At 41.1% G+C, this 16,595-nt stretch overlaps 1 protein-coding gene across 17 annotated transcripts in view; it reads right to left on the minus strand.

Moving 5' to 3' along the window:
• The window catches only part of PTPRK (protein tyrosine phosphatase receptor type K), a 3,469,591-nt gene that overhangs the window by 1,043,129 nt on the left and 2,409,867 nt on the right, over positions 1 to 16,595 (minus strand). For all 17 annotated transcript variants that reach the window (XM_044064217.1, XM_044064183.1, XM_044064208.1 and 14 more), the window contains exon 10: positions 16,007 to 16,208. In XM_044064217.1, coding sequence (XP_043920152.1) covers positions 16,007 to 16,208 — 202 coding nt within the window. The remainder of the gene's footprint in view (positions 1 to 16,006; positions 16,209 to 16,595) is intronic.

Consider the following 16,595-nt stretch of genomic DNA (forward strand, 5'->3'; position numbering starts at 1 on the left):
AGCTGCTTCCAAAATATCCTTAGTTGCCACCCCCTTAGAAATGCTGTTGAAGTGGCAGTAGCCCTAGTGGAATGAGGCCTAATCCCAGCTGGAATCTCCTTGCCATGATGGGAATAACAAAATGCAATGCAAAAGCCAATCCACCTAGAAATAGTTTGTTTTGACACAGGCTTGCCCTGTGAACTCAAAGCAAAAGAAACAAACAACTGCTGAGACTGCCTGAAATCCTTAGTCCTGCTTAAATAATAACGCAATTGCCTGTGTACATCTAAAGTGTGCAAAATCTTTTCCCCTTTATTTTGGGGGTCTGCATAAAAGTAGGCAAATGAATAGTTTGGTTTAAAGCCACACTAGAAACCACCTTAGGCATAAAGGAAGGATTAGTACGTAATGATACCCTATCCTTATGGAAAATCAAAATGGCTCTACTGCCATAAGGGCCTGCAACTCAGACACCCTTCTTGCAGAAGTAATAGCCAACAGAAAAGCAGTCTTCCATGACAAGTATTTCAATTCAGCAGTAGCCGAGGCTCAAAAGGTTGTAGAGTAAGTTTTTCCAACACAAAATTGAGATCCCAAGCAGGAGTAGGAGCTCACGGGGGTCTTATATTCTTTGCCCTCTAAGAAACTGCTTGAACAAAGGATGCGAAAACAATGGTGGGTCACAATCATAGTGAGCTGAAATTGCTGCAGCATGAATCTTAATGGAAGAGAAGGACAAACCTTTGTCCAATAACTCAGTAAGATATTGAAGAGCCACACTCAAATTAGGCTCAGAAACCTGCAAATTCTTTGCTGTACTCCAAAATAAAAATCTCTTCCATTTTTCATGACACTTTCCTTGTACTAGGTCTTCTAGCTTCCATAATCACATTTAAAACTTGTTGAGGAAGTTGAGACCTGCTGTGTTTCAACACAGAATATGCCAGGCTGTTAGATGAAGAGAGTGAAGCTTGACATTGAGCAGATGACCATCCTTCTGAGATAACAGATGAGGAATCAGAGGTAAAGGCCATGGAGGCTTCCTTACCAGACTCGTAGTAGTGGGTACCAGTGTTGCCGAGGCCAATCTGGAGCTATCAAAATCATCCTTGGCCTGTCTTGTCTGACCTTTAATAGTACCTTTGGAAGAAGAGGCAGAGGAGGAAAGGCATACACATGAAGATTTTTCCAACTGAAAGACAGAGCATCCACTTTCCAAGCTGTGTGATGAAACCCCTTTGTGCAATACTGTGGCAGCTGGTGGTTTAGTGGAGAAGTTTAACAGATCTATGTCTGGAGTTCCCCATGACACTGTCAATGTTTGAAATACATGAAGATCCAGTTTCCACTCGTGGGGATCCATGATTTGTCTGCTTAACACATCTGCTAAGGAGTTCTGTGCTCCCGGCAGAAACCTTGCCTGAAGAGTTAGTTGCAAGCTTAGCGCAGTCTCCCATAAAATCATTGCTTGCCTGCATAGAGGATAAGAATGTGTTCCCCTTGCTTGTTGATGTACCACATGACAGTTGTGTTGTCTGTTAGAATCAACACCTGCCCTGGAAGAAGTAACTCCTTGAAAGCCATTAATGCAAACTGGACTGCTAACATCTCCTTCATGTTGATATGTAGATGCTGTAGTCTGGCAGGCCACTTGTCTTGTATCCACTTTCCATTTAGATGAGCTCCCCAAGCAATGTCCGAGGCATCTGTCGTTAAAATCTGACTCGCCTCTGGCCGGGTCACAGAGAGTCCCTTGTTTAGGTGACATTCCTGAGCCCACCACAAAAATTCTTTTTGAAGGCAAGGTATTATTTGAATGACAGTGTCCAAATCCTGGCAGTGCTGTGTCCATACATTTTGAGATACCATTGTAGCTTCCTCATATGCAGTTTGGCATTGGGAAGCACCAGAATACAAGATGCCATGAACCCTAATGCTTGAAGGACTGTCCTTGCAGTCAGCACGGACTGAAGAGATAGTTGATGGAAGTAAAGTGATAGACTCTTTTGTTTGTCCGGGTTAAAAAGGCCATCTGGGCTGCTGTATTCAGTCTCACACCCAGTCAGCACATGTCTTGAGAGGGTACTAGACTGGACTTTATTTCGTTCACAGAATACCCTAGGCATCTTAGCACTGCTATAACATATTCCAGATGCTGTAGAAGGCCTTCCTTTTCTTGAGTCAGAATCAGGGAGTGGGCCAAGTAAGGATAGATTTGAATTCCTTGAAGCCTGAAGTAAGCTATCACTGGAGCCAGAACCTTTGTGAATACTCTGGGCAGTAGATAAGCCAAAGGGCAATGCAGAGAACTGATAATGAGAATTTCCAGCTCGAAACCGCAGATACTTCCTGCAACTTAGCCTTATAGGCACATGAAGGTAAGCTTCCTTGAGATCTAAAGTTACCATCCAGTGATCTTTGCCCAGCAGAGGTAAAAGCTGTTGTAACGCCAACATCTTGAACTTGGGAATGTCCAGAAAAGTGTTGAGGAGAGATAAATCCAAAATTGGTCTCCACGTGTTCCCCTTCTTTGGTACTAGGAACAGGCGAGAATAAAATCCTAGGCCCCTTTCTGATACAGGGACTGGCTGAATGGGCCCCAACTGGAGTAACTGAGAAACTTGCTTGAGAGCCTCTTTTCTTTGTGGAGGAGGAACGTCTGGCATGCCTTTGAAAGGGGCATTGTATGGAAATAAAATCTGTAACCGTGGTGAATGATATCCAACACCCATTTGTCTTGAGTAATTAAATCCCAATTTTCTTTGAAAAGAGACAGTCTTCCTCCCAAAGGAGCTGCCAGACGAGAATCTACTGGCAGCTGAAAAGACAGGTCATTGGGTCTGTTTACGAAAGGACTGACCCCTGCCCTCACCAGAAGTCTGAGCAGGTGAACTCCCTGTTCTAGGCCTAAAAGAACCTTGAGCCCTGCCCCTACCACGTCTAGACCTACCCCTAGACTGGGAATCATAAGCAGGATATGTCCACCCCTTAGCAGGCCAATTTCTACTAAACTTAGGTGGCTGCACCTGCAAAAAATCTTTAACAGTTTGCATAGACTTAGCTTTGTCCTCCATTTTCTTTAAAACTGCTTCCACAGGCGATCCAAACAACACATCAGACTGTAAAGGAGCATCCAAAATCCTTGTCTTAACATGCTCAGCTAAATTCTGATCCTTCAACCAGGCATGCCTGCGAAGAACAGAACTAGTAGCAGCCACCCTCGAGGAGGCCTGTACAGCATCAAAACCACATTGCAAAGAATGCTTACCCACTTGTTCAGACACATGAACCAAATCCAGCAACTCTTTACACTCAATACCTTCCGCCAAAGCATCCACCTTAGATTTTAATTGTGAAAGGAGATAATTCTGATATTTTAGCATGTGAAACTGACAATGCAACGCGCTCATGGCTAGAGTGGAAGAAGTATACACTTTCTTTCCCCACCTATCCAAAGCCCTTGCCTCTTTATCAGTGGGAACAGGATTTTTAACCACAGAAGCCTTAACACCTTTAGGCCCTTGAGAAATAGTTTCTGGGTCCGCCCTAGGACTCTTAAACAAATACTTATGAGCTTCGGGCACCCTATAATACCTATCAGGCTTAACAGGAGCAGGAGGCAAAGAGTCAGGGTTCAGGGAAGCCTCTGCAAAACATCTTCCACCACATTCAACACAGGAGGAATAGCTAAGGGCCTATGCTGGGGTAAAACAAGAATTCCCTAAGCCTTTTCCTGGAATCAGAGTAATCCTGGCCTTCCCATTTAAAGTGCTCCCTCATGGAATGCAGAGTCTCTGAAAATGAGAAATCCTCAGGAGGAGAAGCTGTAGGAGTGGAATCATCCACATCAGAATCAGAATAAGTAGGATACTCCTGCAAGTCTTCCGCAGAAGACTCTGAAGCCTCTGAACACTGTTCAAAACTATCAAACTCCGGTTCCACCCTAGGCCTCTTATCAGGCGGGGCATAGAACCTCTAATCATAGTAATCAAATCTTCTGCCATTTTAAGCATATGTTTCTTAGGTACAGAACCCAAATGCTAGGAGAAGCCCCACTGAAGCTGAACTAGGCCTACCTCTCAAAGAAGTTTTGGCAACAGAAGGAGAGGCTCTAACTACCTTGGGAAGAGAGGGAAGAACAGTTACCTGAGAAGCCCCTCAGCCTGGCCTACCTCCTGAGAAGGCACATCCTGTAACAGTAAAGTTTCTGCCTGAGACTCCATGGAAACTCCTGGCAAAACCTCTGGCTCCACTGAGTTTTCTAAAGAACCGACGTCCGGGACTGCCGGTTCATCAACCCTAGGCTTAGCTGTTTTGTCCTTGCGCTTCTTGATGAAGCGGCGCCGGAGCATCCGACGGCATTTTATAATTGCAACGCTTCCCAAACACTAACCTGGCACAGTCTAACCTCCTCTTAATAGTGCGTTTGTTAAACCTAGCACAAGAGCGCAACCAACAACGCCGTGCTCAGGCCCTAAACAAGGTATACACAAGGTATGGTAATCCCTATGAGGTATCTGTTTCCCACAAGAAATACAGTTATTCACTTTTTCTGACATCCAGTTAAATACTGAGGCAAGAAAAAACCAAAATGTTCCCCAACGGGGTACTTAGCCAACTCTGTTTCGGTCTGAAACTCCGGTTTCAGAAATATTTCAGAACGCCAACCTGCACTCGCAAAACTGCTTCTGCATCGGACCATGCGGCAAAAAAGACTGAGGATATGACGTCGGTCATGCGCATTAGTACCCTGACGTACTGACGTCAGTCTAATGCGCCCTGACCGACGTCAGCCTTATACTCTGGTATTCGGGCCGACTGGACTCGGACTATACCCAATAGTAAGGACTGCAGCAATGGGGAACGAAGAACATCCTTTTTCTATCACTCCGTTTCAGAAAGAGTCAATTGTATAACTGCTGCTCAACGTGTCTTAAACCTGAATGTATAACTTTGAAAGTAATGTTATGTTTTGTAAAGTGTTTTATAATAACTTAGTACTACATGTGCTAAATGCTGGTATTGCTTATGACTATAACCTGCTTAAAACTAGCATTTACTAAATGTTCAATGTGTATTATCTTGGAGCTTTTCTCCCCGGGCCTCCGCTGAAAATGGACATATATCCAGTTGGGCTATCATGGTGCTGCGGTAGCGTTGTCGCCTCACAGTAAGACACTGTCCGGTTCGATTCTCAGCTAGAGCGTCTTCTGCGTGGAGACATGCGTGAATGGGCGTACCTTCGTTGAAGGTTGTGCGTCAGGGCTGGTAACTCAGCAAGTAAAAACTCAACTACCAATCATTAGCGGACCAGAGTTCCGCTGTGGCGACCCCTAACTGGGAAAAGCCAAAAGACACAAACAATCCAGTCAGGCTATCCCAGTCAACAAATGTAAAGTAAATAAATAAATAAAAATGTAACCAAGTAGAAACTGCAGTCCTTATTGCTGTAGATAAAGACATCTGACACTACTGCAACATCTACTTCTGGCTTGATTACCTGTGCTGGATGCGAACAGTAGCACAATAAACTAGTTCAAAGCTACCTTGGTTAACACACTCAGTGCATGTGCTGGCATTATTACTACACCTATTATCTACTTATTAGTAGTGGATGAAAGATCCATCTGAGGCCATTTACTATTCAATATTTTCATAAACCAAGTGCAAATGGCTGCTTAATAAGCTATGTGTATCCAATATGCAAATTACATTAAGGCTAAAATTCTCTGCACCTACTCCAATACAACTTCAAAAACGTGGAAAGCTGTCTATCAGAATCCTAGCCCAGGCAGGTATGACCCTAGCCCTGAGTAGTATCCTGCCATCACACACAATGATACCACAATACAAGGACAAAATGACTGACTTCAACAATTGGCTAAGCTTCTGGTGTCATTCTAAGGGGATCCAGTATCTGTCTGCCTGGGATGACATGATCGACAGACCATGATGTTTTCCCAGAGATGGCCTGCACCTGTCGCTCTTGGGATTCCGGATATTGGCTAAGGCTCTTGCCACCCCTACAGTGCCTTTTTTAGGCAAGGTTCAAATGACAAATTCACTACCATAACAGGTACAAGCAAGCAAGCAAAATCTGAGGGTAATGCTACTCATAACAGGTACAAGCAAGCAAAATCTGAAGGTAATGCTACTCGATGCTAGAAGTCCAAACCTCAAGATGCACTCACTCCAGGCACTCCTTAAAATGGAGAACATCGACATCTGTGCAGTGACAAGAGACCTGGTTCAAGGCTCCAGAGAGCACCCCCTGCATTACCAAGGCTATCATTCATACCACACCTTTCAACCATCTAACCTGGACTGAAACACTAAAGGTGGCGGCGTGTCCATGTTCATTAAGGATATCCACACTTCCAGGCTAGTTGCTTAGCATAATGCATCCGAGATTATCCACATGCAACTAACTCTGGGCAAGACTGCAATCCAAATTGTAGCTTGCTACAGATCCCCCACCATGCCCCAAGATTCCCACTCTTCATTTCTTGATACACTGGAAAATATTAGGGTACAACCCAACATCCTAATAATGGTCGATTTCAACTACGCCACCATTAATTGGGAAAACTACTCACGTACCAACTTTTTTACTCAACATTTTCTGGAATTCATAAATTCCATTGCCTTGGATCAACTTATCCACACCCCCACCAAGGGCAGCAACATCAAAGACCTGGTCATTACCAACATGGGCAACTGATGTTCCACACCAGAGGTCAATTCCTCGGTCAGATCTGACCACAAGCTAATCACCCTAGACATCCACATCCCATCCCCCACACTCCATTAAGGAAACAACCGTAAAAAAATTCGCCAAAGTCATGCTTCTTAAGACAGAAGTGGCAAACTTCACAACACCCAACCAGATGGACAATAGAGGTACGACTTCTGAATCCTACAGAAATGCACTTTATAAGCACTTACATGAGTGCGTGGATCGTGCTTTGCCTAACAGAACCATGATGCTATCCTCCAAAAAAAGGAAGCCAGTCTGGTGGCCCCCTGCAATAAACAAACTCTACAACAGAAGAAAGAAACTGTTGCAAAAGAGAGTAAAATCCCATGACTGGAGGAATTCCCTGGTCAGCCTCAGTAAGAAGCTGAGATCCCTCATAAAATCCTCCAAAGCTAGTTACGAAAACAAAATCATCACTGATTCTAAAGTCAACCACAAAGCATTCTATAGCTATGTCAAGAATCTCAATGGCAACACACAGATCTGCTCTGAGTTACAGCACAATGGCACTATATATACAGAACCAATTGATATTGCCAACATCCTGGCAGATAGGTTCAGTGCTAACTTTATCCTCCTCTCACCCCCTAAAGGGTCCATCTCTATACCGAAAGAATGCAAAGTACCTGTAATCACGGCTGCACAGGCAAAAAACACACTCTCCGAAGTCAAGAACACAGCATCCATGGGACCTGACAGCATCCCAGGCTGCATTCTACATGAACTACAGAACGAACTGGCACCCCACCTAAGTACCATTTTCAATCATAGCCTCACCTCAGGCCTTGTGCCCACTGAATGGTGCACAGCGACAGTTATCCCACTCCACAAAGTGGGAGCCACCACGGACTCCGGGAACTACTGCCCCCTTAGCCTGATGAGCCTGGTCTGCAAGGCCATAGAACATATCATCATGGAACTTATAAACAAAGACATTGGTAATCTCCAAACTCTGGACCCCACCCAGTTTGGGTTTGTAAAAGGCAGATCACGTCTCTTAGACCTGATAGACTTCTTTGAAGCAGTCACCAAAGCCGTAGACGAGGATAAGGTGGTTCACACAGCCTATCTAGATCTCGCCAAGGCTTCTGACACCATCCCCCACTGTGGAATTATAGATAAACTCATTAACTAGGTATAAATCCCTATGTCACAAGATGGGGTGCCAACTGGCTCACTGACAGAACCCACTCTGTAAAAGTACCAGACTCCAAATCCAACTTCAGACCAGTGACAAGTGAAGTACCACAGGATTCAGGTCCTGGGTCCTCTCCTGTTAGGTATCTACTTCTTTGAGGTACAAGCTAACACAGAAGGTCGTTGGCTAACAAAGTTCGCAGATGACTGCAAACTAGGATCCATAATCAAAACTCCTAATGATGTGGACATCCTAAAAAAGGGGTTCACTGAGACAGATGCCTGGTGTCAAAACCATGGCCTCAAGCTGAATGCCAAAAAGTGCATTGCTATCCCTTTGGTAAAAACTCTGTACCCATGAACTACCATATAGGTGGAAGTCTACTCAACACCGAAAGTGTGCCAAGAGACCTTGGAACACAGGTGAACAGTAGTCTCTCCTTTGATAATCACATCTCCACAGTAGTTAGGAAATCCTTCTACGTGGCACACGTCATCATAAAAAGTTTCTCATCCAGGAAAAAAGAGGTCATTGTTCCCCTCTACTAGACACTCATTAGACCCATTATAGAGTACAACATCCCTTTTGGTATGTACCTCACAAGACATCTACAACTGGAAAGGCCACAGAAATACCTCACAAATAGGATTACCGGCCTCAAAGAGATGCCTTACGCAGACCATCTCAAAAAACTCCAGCTTTACTCTGTTGCATATCGCCTACTGAGAGGCAATCTATGCCTAACATACAAAGCTATGTCAAACCCGGAGTTGTTGGACATGCTCCACTTAAAGAAATCTCAGTACCTCTGAGCTACACACTCTAGGGACCTAAACCTTGTCACCACAATAAACAGAACATGCTGGAGGGATATATTCCTGTCCCAGAGACTTCCCATACTCTGGAACAAACTACCTATCTATATCAAACAAAGCTCCACATTAGCACTCTTCAAGAAAAATCTTGATGACTGGAAGGTATACAGGAAATTCACCCCAGAGATCACTTCTGTGGCACTGCTCGACAGGGGCACAGGAAAATAATTTTCTTGGGTGGCGAAAGCCAGGGTACCTCTTTTTGGCTAGGCTTATATAGGCCCTAGGGCCAATAGCCTAGTACCTACCTATAAACCTATTAAACGGCAAAACGTAAAATGACTCTCTTTGCTTATCTTTTTTCAGACAAAAAAAAATTAATTCTAATATTCTCCAACTACAACCATCACAAAATGTATACCCATGTCCAAAACTATTTTGCTACAAGACATCACAGGTCAACATTTAAAATGTATTCAGCACATCAATTATGCTGTGCACAATACGAATACAAACAAATTAAAAATAAGCACATTGCAGATGTAAGAATGACTTGTGTCCCACACTTCATCTTAAATGTCTCTGTCAAATAGATGCTACTAATATAAATAAGTTAATCTTGAACATTATATTGGTTAAATATTCCTGTCTCTCTGGCAAGGTAAGCAAGAAAATGTAGTTTTACTTGCAGATGATATAATTTTGTACTTGACACATCCAGAAAAGGACATTTAAGTGTTATGGAACATTTCAAGACAGCTTCAAATCTTTTCAGGACACTAAATAAAGATAAAATAAAGGGTATAGTGATAAACTATATACCCATGGATGAATTTGTTCAACGATATCCAGATCTGCAGGGACACAAGATGTATGGATAAAAAGAATTTCATTATGGCAGCTAAGGATACGAGGGAAAAAAGTAACAAAGGCAATCCAAAAATCGAGAAACTGGAAGCTCTTCATTACGGTATGGATGCAAGTACAGGAAATGTTGCTAGCACCTTTATTTGTATATACATATACAGGTCAGGCATATTTTTATTAGCAGGAGGAGAAGCTGTGGGCAATAATTAACAGAGTTGAAAAAAATTAATTTGTAAGCACAAGAGGGTACGAGCAGAGTCTGCCTTTAGAAAAAGTTAGTTTACGATTGCTTGATTTGAAGGGATAATTTACAGTTATGCAGTTATGGCTTGTATATATAACAGAAGCAGAATGTTATAAATCGGATTGGAAAGGGGTGATGATGAAACAATGAGCGAATAAGGAGCAAGTAGGATTTTGGATGTAGGTCCCCAAGGAGAAATACAACCATACAGAATATTAAGAACTATGTAAACAAGGGAATGGAGACAGAAGATTTTACCAGAAGAGATAACTGCAAGTATAACCTGGACTACTGGATGGGGAACAGGAAATTCATCCCTGGTTTGGAACGTGTCTCTAATGGACGTGAGTACACGCTGCACTTTCAGGAATGGCTTTGTAAGAGACTGCTTTATTTAATATACCAACTCAGAGATTGCTGCACATTGGGGAAAGGGCAATTTCCTGGTAATCGCTTGCACGATTTGTTTTAAAAGTATGTGTGTTTGTGTAGGTGTTTGAGTGATGTGAGTGTGTAGGGGTTTGTATGAATTGGTTTTGTGTGTGTTGTATGTTTGGAGTGGGACAAACAAAATCTTTCGATTTTGTTATTTTTCAGTGTTTTGGGGTTTCGATGACATGATCGAACGATCAAAGTATGTTGAGCATGTTGTACTCGACATTTTGACCGCTCGTTCATGTAATATACACCCGAATTTACTGGAGAAAATCAGTAGATGAACAAACTATTGGGCGCAAATAATAAAGAGAAAGCAATAAAGTGGGATTAGTCCATGCAAAAGCTTGGAATGCAGTTTAGAAACTGTCTTCCCTAAAATGGATTTACAGTGTGTTAATGAGCTAGGCCCACTGGCTACATAGTCTCTTTACAGGGAAGGAATGTCTGATTACATGACTTGTTCAAGATTATACTGCAGGCAATAGAGGACCGAGGGAATCAAACCCTCCATCACAGCAACTACAGCTCTCAGCCTTAACTCTCTGCCCAAAATGACCCGACAGAAACTTGCTAAAGAGGTGAATCAAACCCTGTACTTTGAGTCTGTGAGGTAAACTTTAGCTTAACCATTATCCCAACCTCCAACTTCAATGCAAGCAAACAGAAAACACTGCAAGATTACTACAAGAATCAATTGAGGTTAGAAACGATTGGGAAGGGAAAATGGAAAGGCAGTTTTGCAAGGGAACAATGGAAGGACATATGTATGGTGCCTAAGTAAGCAACAAACCCTAGCAGCTTTAAGGTTTTTTGCTTGAAGCACTTGCAAAGGTATTTTTATATCTCAAGCACACACCAGAGAATCCTCCATCAGGAAAAAAGCAAATGCTACAGGTGTGGTGTGAAACAGAGGTAATACAGAACTTTTATGGGGAGAAAGTAGAAAGGAAAATCCCTAGAGAGCACTTTGTCAGAACTTTTGTGGAAACACATTGTAACTAAAGAAATTCTTCTTGAGCTGGGACATGCGATTTGCACTGTCTAAATATAGCAAGACCTTGCTAAGTTTAATGCCACTGGCTGCCAAAAAAGAAATTACTAGAAAAACACATTTACCATTCTGATGGCTTAGAAAAGAATCTGAACTTCACGGGCTTCAGTATTCCTCACCCTTCCCTTTATCCGTCTTTAACTCAGCTAAGTCAGCCTCAAAAATTCTCTTGGGAGTGAGCTAGACAACTAAATCTCTATAAATGACTAAGTAAACAAAATTTAATTTTCTAACAGTTTTTACTACCCCTCATCAAAACTTTTGAAAGGCATAAAAAATAAAGACGCAAATGAAAGGAGGAGCATATAAATTTAAAAGAATTTTAAAGAAAATTTTAAAAGGCTCATAAGAAGCTTTTCTTTCTAGTGAATCTTAACATTTTCTTCACCGGTTTCTCTCCCAAAAGATTTTACAAAAATCCAACTGCTCATAAAAACAGTAAATCTGCAGTAAATGAACCAACACAACTGATAAGAATGGAAGGCACTTCAGTAAAAGCTACAACTCAATTCTAGTTTCAGCAGTTACCCAAATAATTCAAAGAGCGACATACAAGCAAACGTATGACAAGTGAAAATAATACCAACAATCAAGTCTGAAAGCCTGACTTAGAAAATCGCAGCTTACTTTATTTGAAAAGAAAAATTATTCAAAAACATATGCTGTCAGCCAGTCAGCTCAAAGAAAAAGGGAGAATTTGAGTTCCTCTGACAGATGCATTTCATACATTTCTATGTACTGCCCAAACTAACTTCAGGTTTTTCCACACTCCTGATTTCCCCAATTAGCTCACATGAGGGATGGAGAGAGATTAGAGGCTTTCAAAGCAAGTGATTTTTTTTTTTTTTTTAATACTAAAGCCTGGGCTACAATCACTTTCTTTAAAAAATGCACACAAAGCAAGCCATCAGTCTCAATATGCATGCCCGTACAGCGAGTGTCCTAGGTATGAGTTCTTCGCACTACAGCTCTTCTCTTCCTTTCTGTGTAACCTCAGAGTTGGCATATACTATTGGCAGAGGATATGATGGATGCAGAGGCCCCTGCAAAACACAGATTTTTGTGTTTACTGGTTTCAGCTATAATTTTAGTAGACTGCTTGATACATAGTACTGCAAAGTGGAAGGTGATTTGATAAATGAGTCTGAGGTCTTGGTAATCAATAAGCTGTCTTCGCTCTATATTCTGTGCAACTCCACAGAAAGTGCTTCCAAAACCTATGGTCTTGTTTGTCTGTGATTATCCTCAACAAAAATGGGGGGTGCCCCATAACAAGTGTGTGCGCGCGCACACACCCCCTATCAACAGAATCACCCTTCTCCTGATATTTACCCACTGACTGCAGAGTCGCTAGTCAGACCTGGATTGACACTGCTGCACACAGGAAGGGTCTGTTTGCTGCTTAAAGCAACACCTTTCACAGTTCTGAAAAGGAGGACCCATTCAGCTGCTGGAACCTGACTGCACAATTCAGAATGCTCTGCTGCACATTGACTAAAATGTATGCTTTTAAACACCAGCAAAGACCGACTTTTTTTTTCATTTGATTTATTCATGCTTTGTCTATCAATATATTGTGTTGATCTATATAGGACCTATTTCAAGCAATGTTTGTGTACAAAACAGAAAGTTAAATACAATTACAATTCAACAGTTGGCAAAAAAGTCATTAAGAGAGTATTTAAACACTTCATGGTAGTCTCATTTTGCTTAAAAATGAAATGTAAAATATAAAAGCAAGTACTGAACAACCTACCACTACAGATTTTTTTTATCTGCACTCAGGATTGTAAACCTCTGTTCTACCAAGACATCAGCCAAGCAGACAGGAGTATGGTCAACTGTACAAATTTAAACAAAGTGAAAAGTGCAAATATTCAAGACATTTACTATAGTACTATGCATACCAAAACGTACACAGTAGATGATTCAATATACATTGTTTTGATGGTGCATCACAGTCAGTGCAGAACGTTTCAGTTGGTAGAGAAAAGAAAAAAAAATTAGAAGTTTGTCTGTTACTAAATGCCATACTTTTGGGTTAAAACTTAATGTAATAGGTTAACTTTCTAGTCAAATCCAGGATTATAACAAAAAATGTTTTTTTTTTTCGGATAACATTACACAGAATCAGAACTCTGAAATGCTATATGTTCTAGCACCCACTCCTCAATTTAAAGCCGAGGAGCAAAAAAAGAAAAAAAGGATTTGAACAAAGAACAATTTTTCCTTTTTAAAATGTAGCAAACAGCTTGTTACTAAACTTTATGCCATAAAAAGAATGCTAAAATACTTTGGTTCTGACCACAAATGGTATACTGGCATGCACGGTAGACCAATAGGCACCTGCCAATTGTGCCCCCTAATGGTTTGCACCAGGCTTCTCCCCACCCTAGCTATGTCTCTGTCTAAAATTAATCCTTCATTAAAACAGAGTCCAATTCATTTGCATGTCAACTGAGCGATCTGGTAATTTTATCTTCCCTATGAAGGTGCACATGATACAATAGCTTTATTTTAAAAAAAGTGATATTGAGATCTTGATAAGGGTATATTTTTATTAGAGATCAGACATGAAATCTGTGGCGCTGCACCTTCTGTGCTTTTTGCTGCTGTGCACATACAATATACCAGTGACCATTCTAAATGAACAGATTTGTCATATACTCATGGTCAACACTGTACAACAAAAAAATATATATATATATGTGTGTGTGTGTGTGTGTGTGTGTGTGTGTGTGTGTGTGTGCGCGCGCATGTGCTTTAGAGAGAGAGAGAGAGAGAGAGAGACGGCCTCTCTTTACCCTGGGTGAGTAATCAAGGAGCCTCAATCCCCACCACTGAAACCAGTGACAGACTGTCACTACAGACAGGAATGGAATTCTCAGTATTTTAAGATGCAGCTCTCTGTATCAAATCACAATTTCCCCCAAGAGTACACAAGGAACATGCTCCAGAGCTGGAACTGGACTCTCTCTCTAGAAGACTCACTTTGGAGCACAATGTCCCAGTTGTAGCTGACACACCCACACCTGAGTATTTGATTTTCACACACACACACACACACACACACACACACACACACACACACACTCCTGAAAGGCTGGTACAGATTTACTAACCATAGCCCTTCTGCCCAGACAATAAGGTAACTTCGCTGCCATGAATCAGCCACTCTCAGGCTCTTACAAGGGTATCCAATCATACTGAGTAAAATCAATACTAACATAAATGGTAGTGTGTAACTAAAGCAGTCAGGCTTTTCAGTGTGGTCAAGGCATCACTAAAATAAGGACAAGTACTCTCCAAGATGTTAAAAGTTTTCCCCTAAAAGATCAGCCACAATGAAAGGTATAAAATACTTAACAATAAATAATGAAGTAGAAAACATGAGAATACTAAATATCCAAGTATAACAAACACCAGAGTTTCAACAACAGGAGAAACAAAAATAACACAGTTGGGCAGATTCACAGAGATGCAGAAAAGAATGCTCAAGTAATCTCACTGCATTTTCTGACTGTCTAAAGAATAACTGTTCCCCTGTAGTTTGAATCAGGAATCTTGCAATATGTGTGTATTCCTATAACAGTTCATTGTTTGTACTTTCTTATGTTTTGTTGTCTATAACTTGCAAATGTTTAAATATCATGCTGTGGCCTTCAGGAAACTGGCAGCAATAAATGCAGTTTATTTAAAGAATAACTGTTCCCTAGATAACTTAATACAGCAAAGCAAGATTAGATGCTGAGATGCTTACTTCCACAAGGCAAGGTGATGAGCTGCTAACAGACTGAACGGAACAACTGAACTAACTCAACTGGAATGACTGTGATAACTGTCATAGATCTTTATATCAGGTTTTAAAGAAAACAAAACAAAATAATGTGAGAGTTCCATCATCTCAGTGCTGGTTACAGAATGACATCACATTTGATCACCTAATTCTGGTACAATACACATTCACAGCTTTGCCAAGATCTGTTGCAGTATTTGAAAATTATAGACTGCTTTCAAAAACTTCTACTCTTCCCATTTAGAATTCTTTGTTTAAAAATATACATTTAATCCGTTATAACACCACTGTTGATACATTTTTAACAAAGGCATATATACAAGTCAGTGTGATAGACAAATGACAAAATTATTTACAAAACTACAGCTAACTATGCTGGCATATGTTACACATGCACTGCCCTATTCTCCCTGGCACAGATGGCAATACCTCATATATATATATATATATATATATATATATATATATATATATATATATATATATACACACACACACACATTTTTGCTAACCTACACTTCAGTGAGGCATTTCCCGTAAAGCAGTTTTCTTTACATTTCCTTTTTTGCAGTCACTAAAACTATGGTCGCTTGCATGGAGTAAGGCACTGGTGCAGCACAGTATTTTTTTATTTTTACTTTTCTCCACTGCAGTGCAACTGTAAAGCTGATATATGTAAGTTGCGAGGCATGGAGGAGGAAGTTCTCCACATGGGGGGGGGGGGGGGGTGAAAAGGGGCTTGCCCCCATGCAGTAAAAAATGCCATTTTTTCTGTGACTTTATGTTTTTGCAAGACATGCTTATCAGTAAATAAAATATAAGTGAATCATGAGTAGTCTGGATGATTCAATTGAGCACACAGACGTCACGGGCACACACACACACACAGTGTATGAAACTCAAGTAATTGAAACTTACCAGATATATTAGTGGTGACGTTGACAGTTACTTCTGGTCCAAAGCCCTTCACTGTACGAGCTCTGATAAAAAACTGGTAGGTAGTACCAGGGTGCAGCTGAGAAAAAATATGGTGTGTACTGTTCCATGGTTTTGACACAGTCTGCAAAGGTCCAGTCACTTGCACAGCTGGATCAAATGATCGAATTCCACCATAGCTGATCTGTAGGGAGAAGAAAAAAAAAATCAAACAGATACTTAGTTTATATATATATTTTTTGTCCTTTTCCATACTAACAGTAGGCAAGTTCTTTTTTTACTTTGTCACTTTCACTGGCATTACAAAGTTACTTATTTACAGATGCACCATGACATGGTCCACTAGTGAAACAGCAATGCAGGGTTAAACATAAAAATTAACAGCCACTACAAGAGAAACGTGCATCAGCTGGAGCATTATTCTGTTAATGAAGAGTAACAGCACATATATTAGTTAAGTGAGCAAATCCTGAGACTAAACTACTGTAAACAGCTGGTAAGCATGCCTCGACAGTTGCGAATAAAAAAAGAAATACAAAGAAAACACTCAAAATGCTATGGGAACACCTTG

Source organism: Protopterus annectens, chromosome 1.part0 (assembly GCF_019279795.1).
Source record: "Protopterus annectens isolate FY-2018-M chromosome 1.part0, PAN1.0, whole genome shotgun sequence".
NCBI classification, from domain to species: domain Eukaryota; kingdom Metazoa; phylum Chordata; order Ceratodontiformes; family Protopteridae; genus Protopterus; species Protopterus annectens.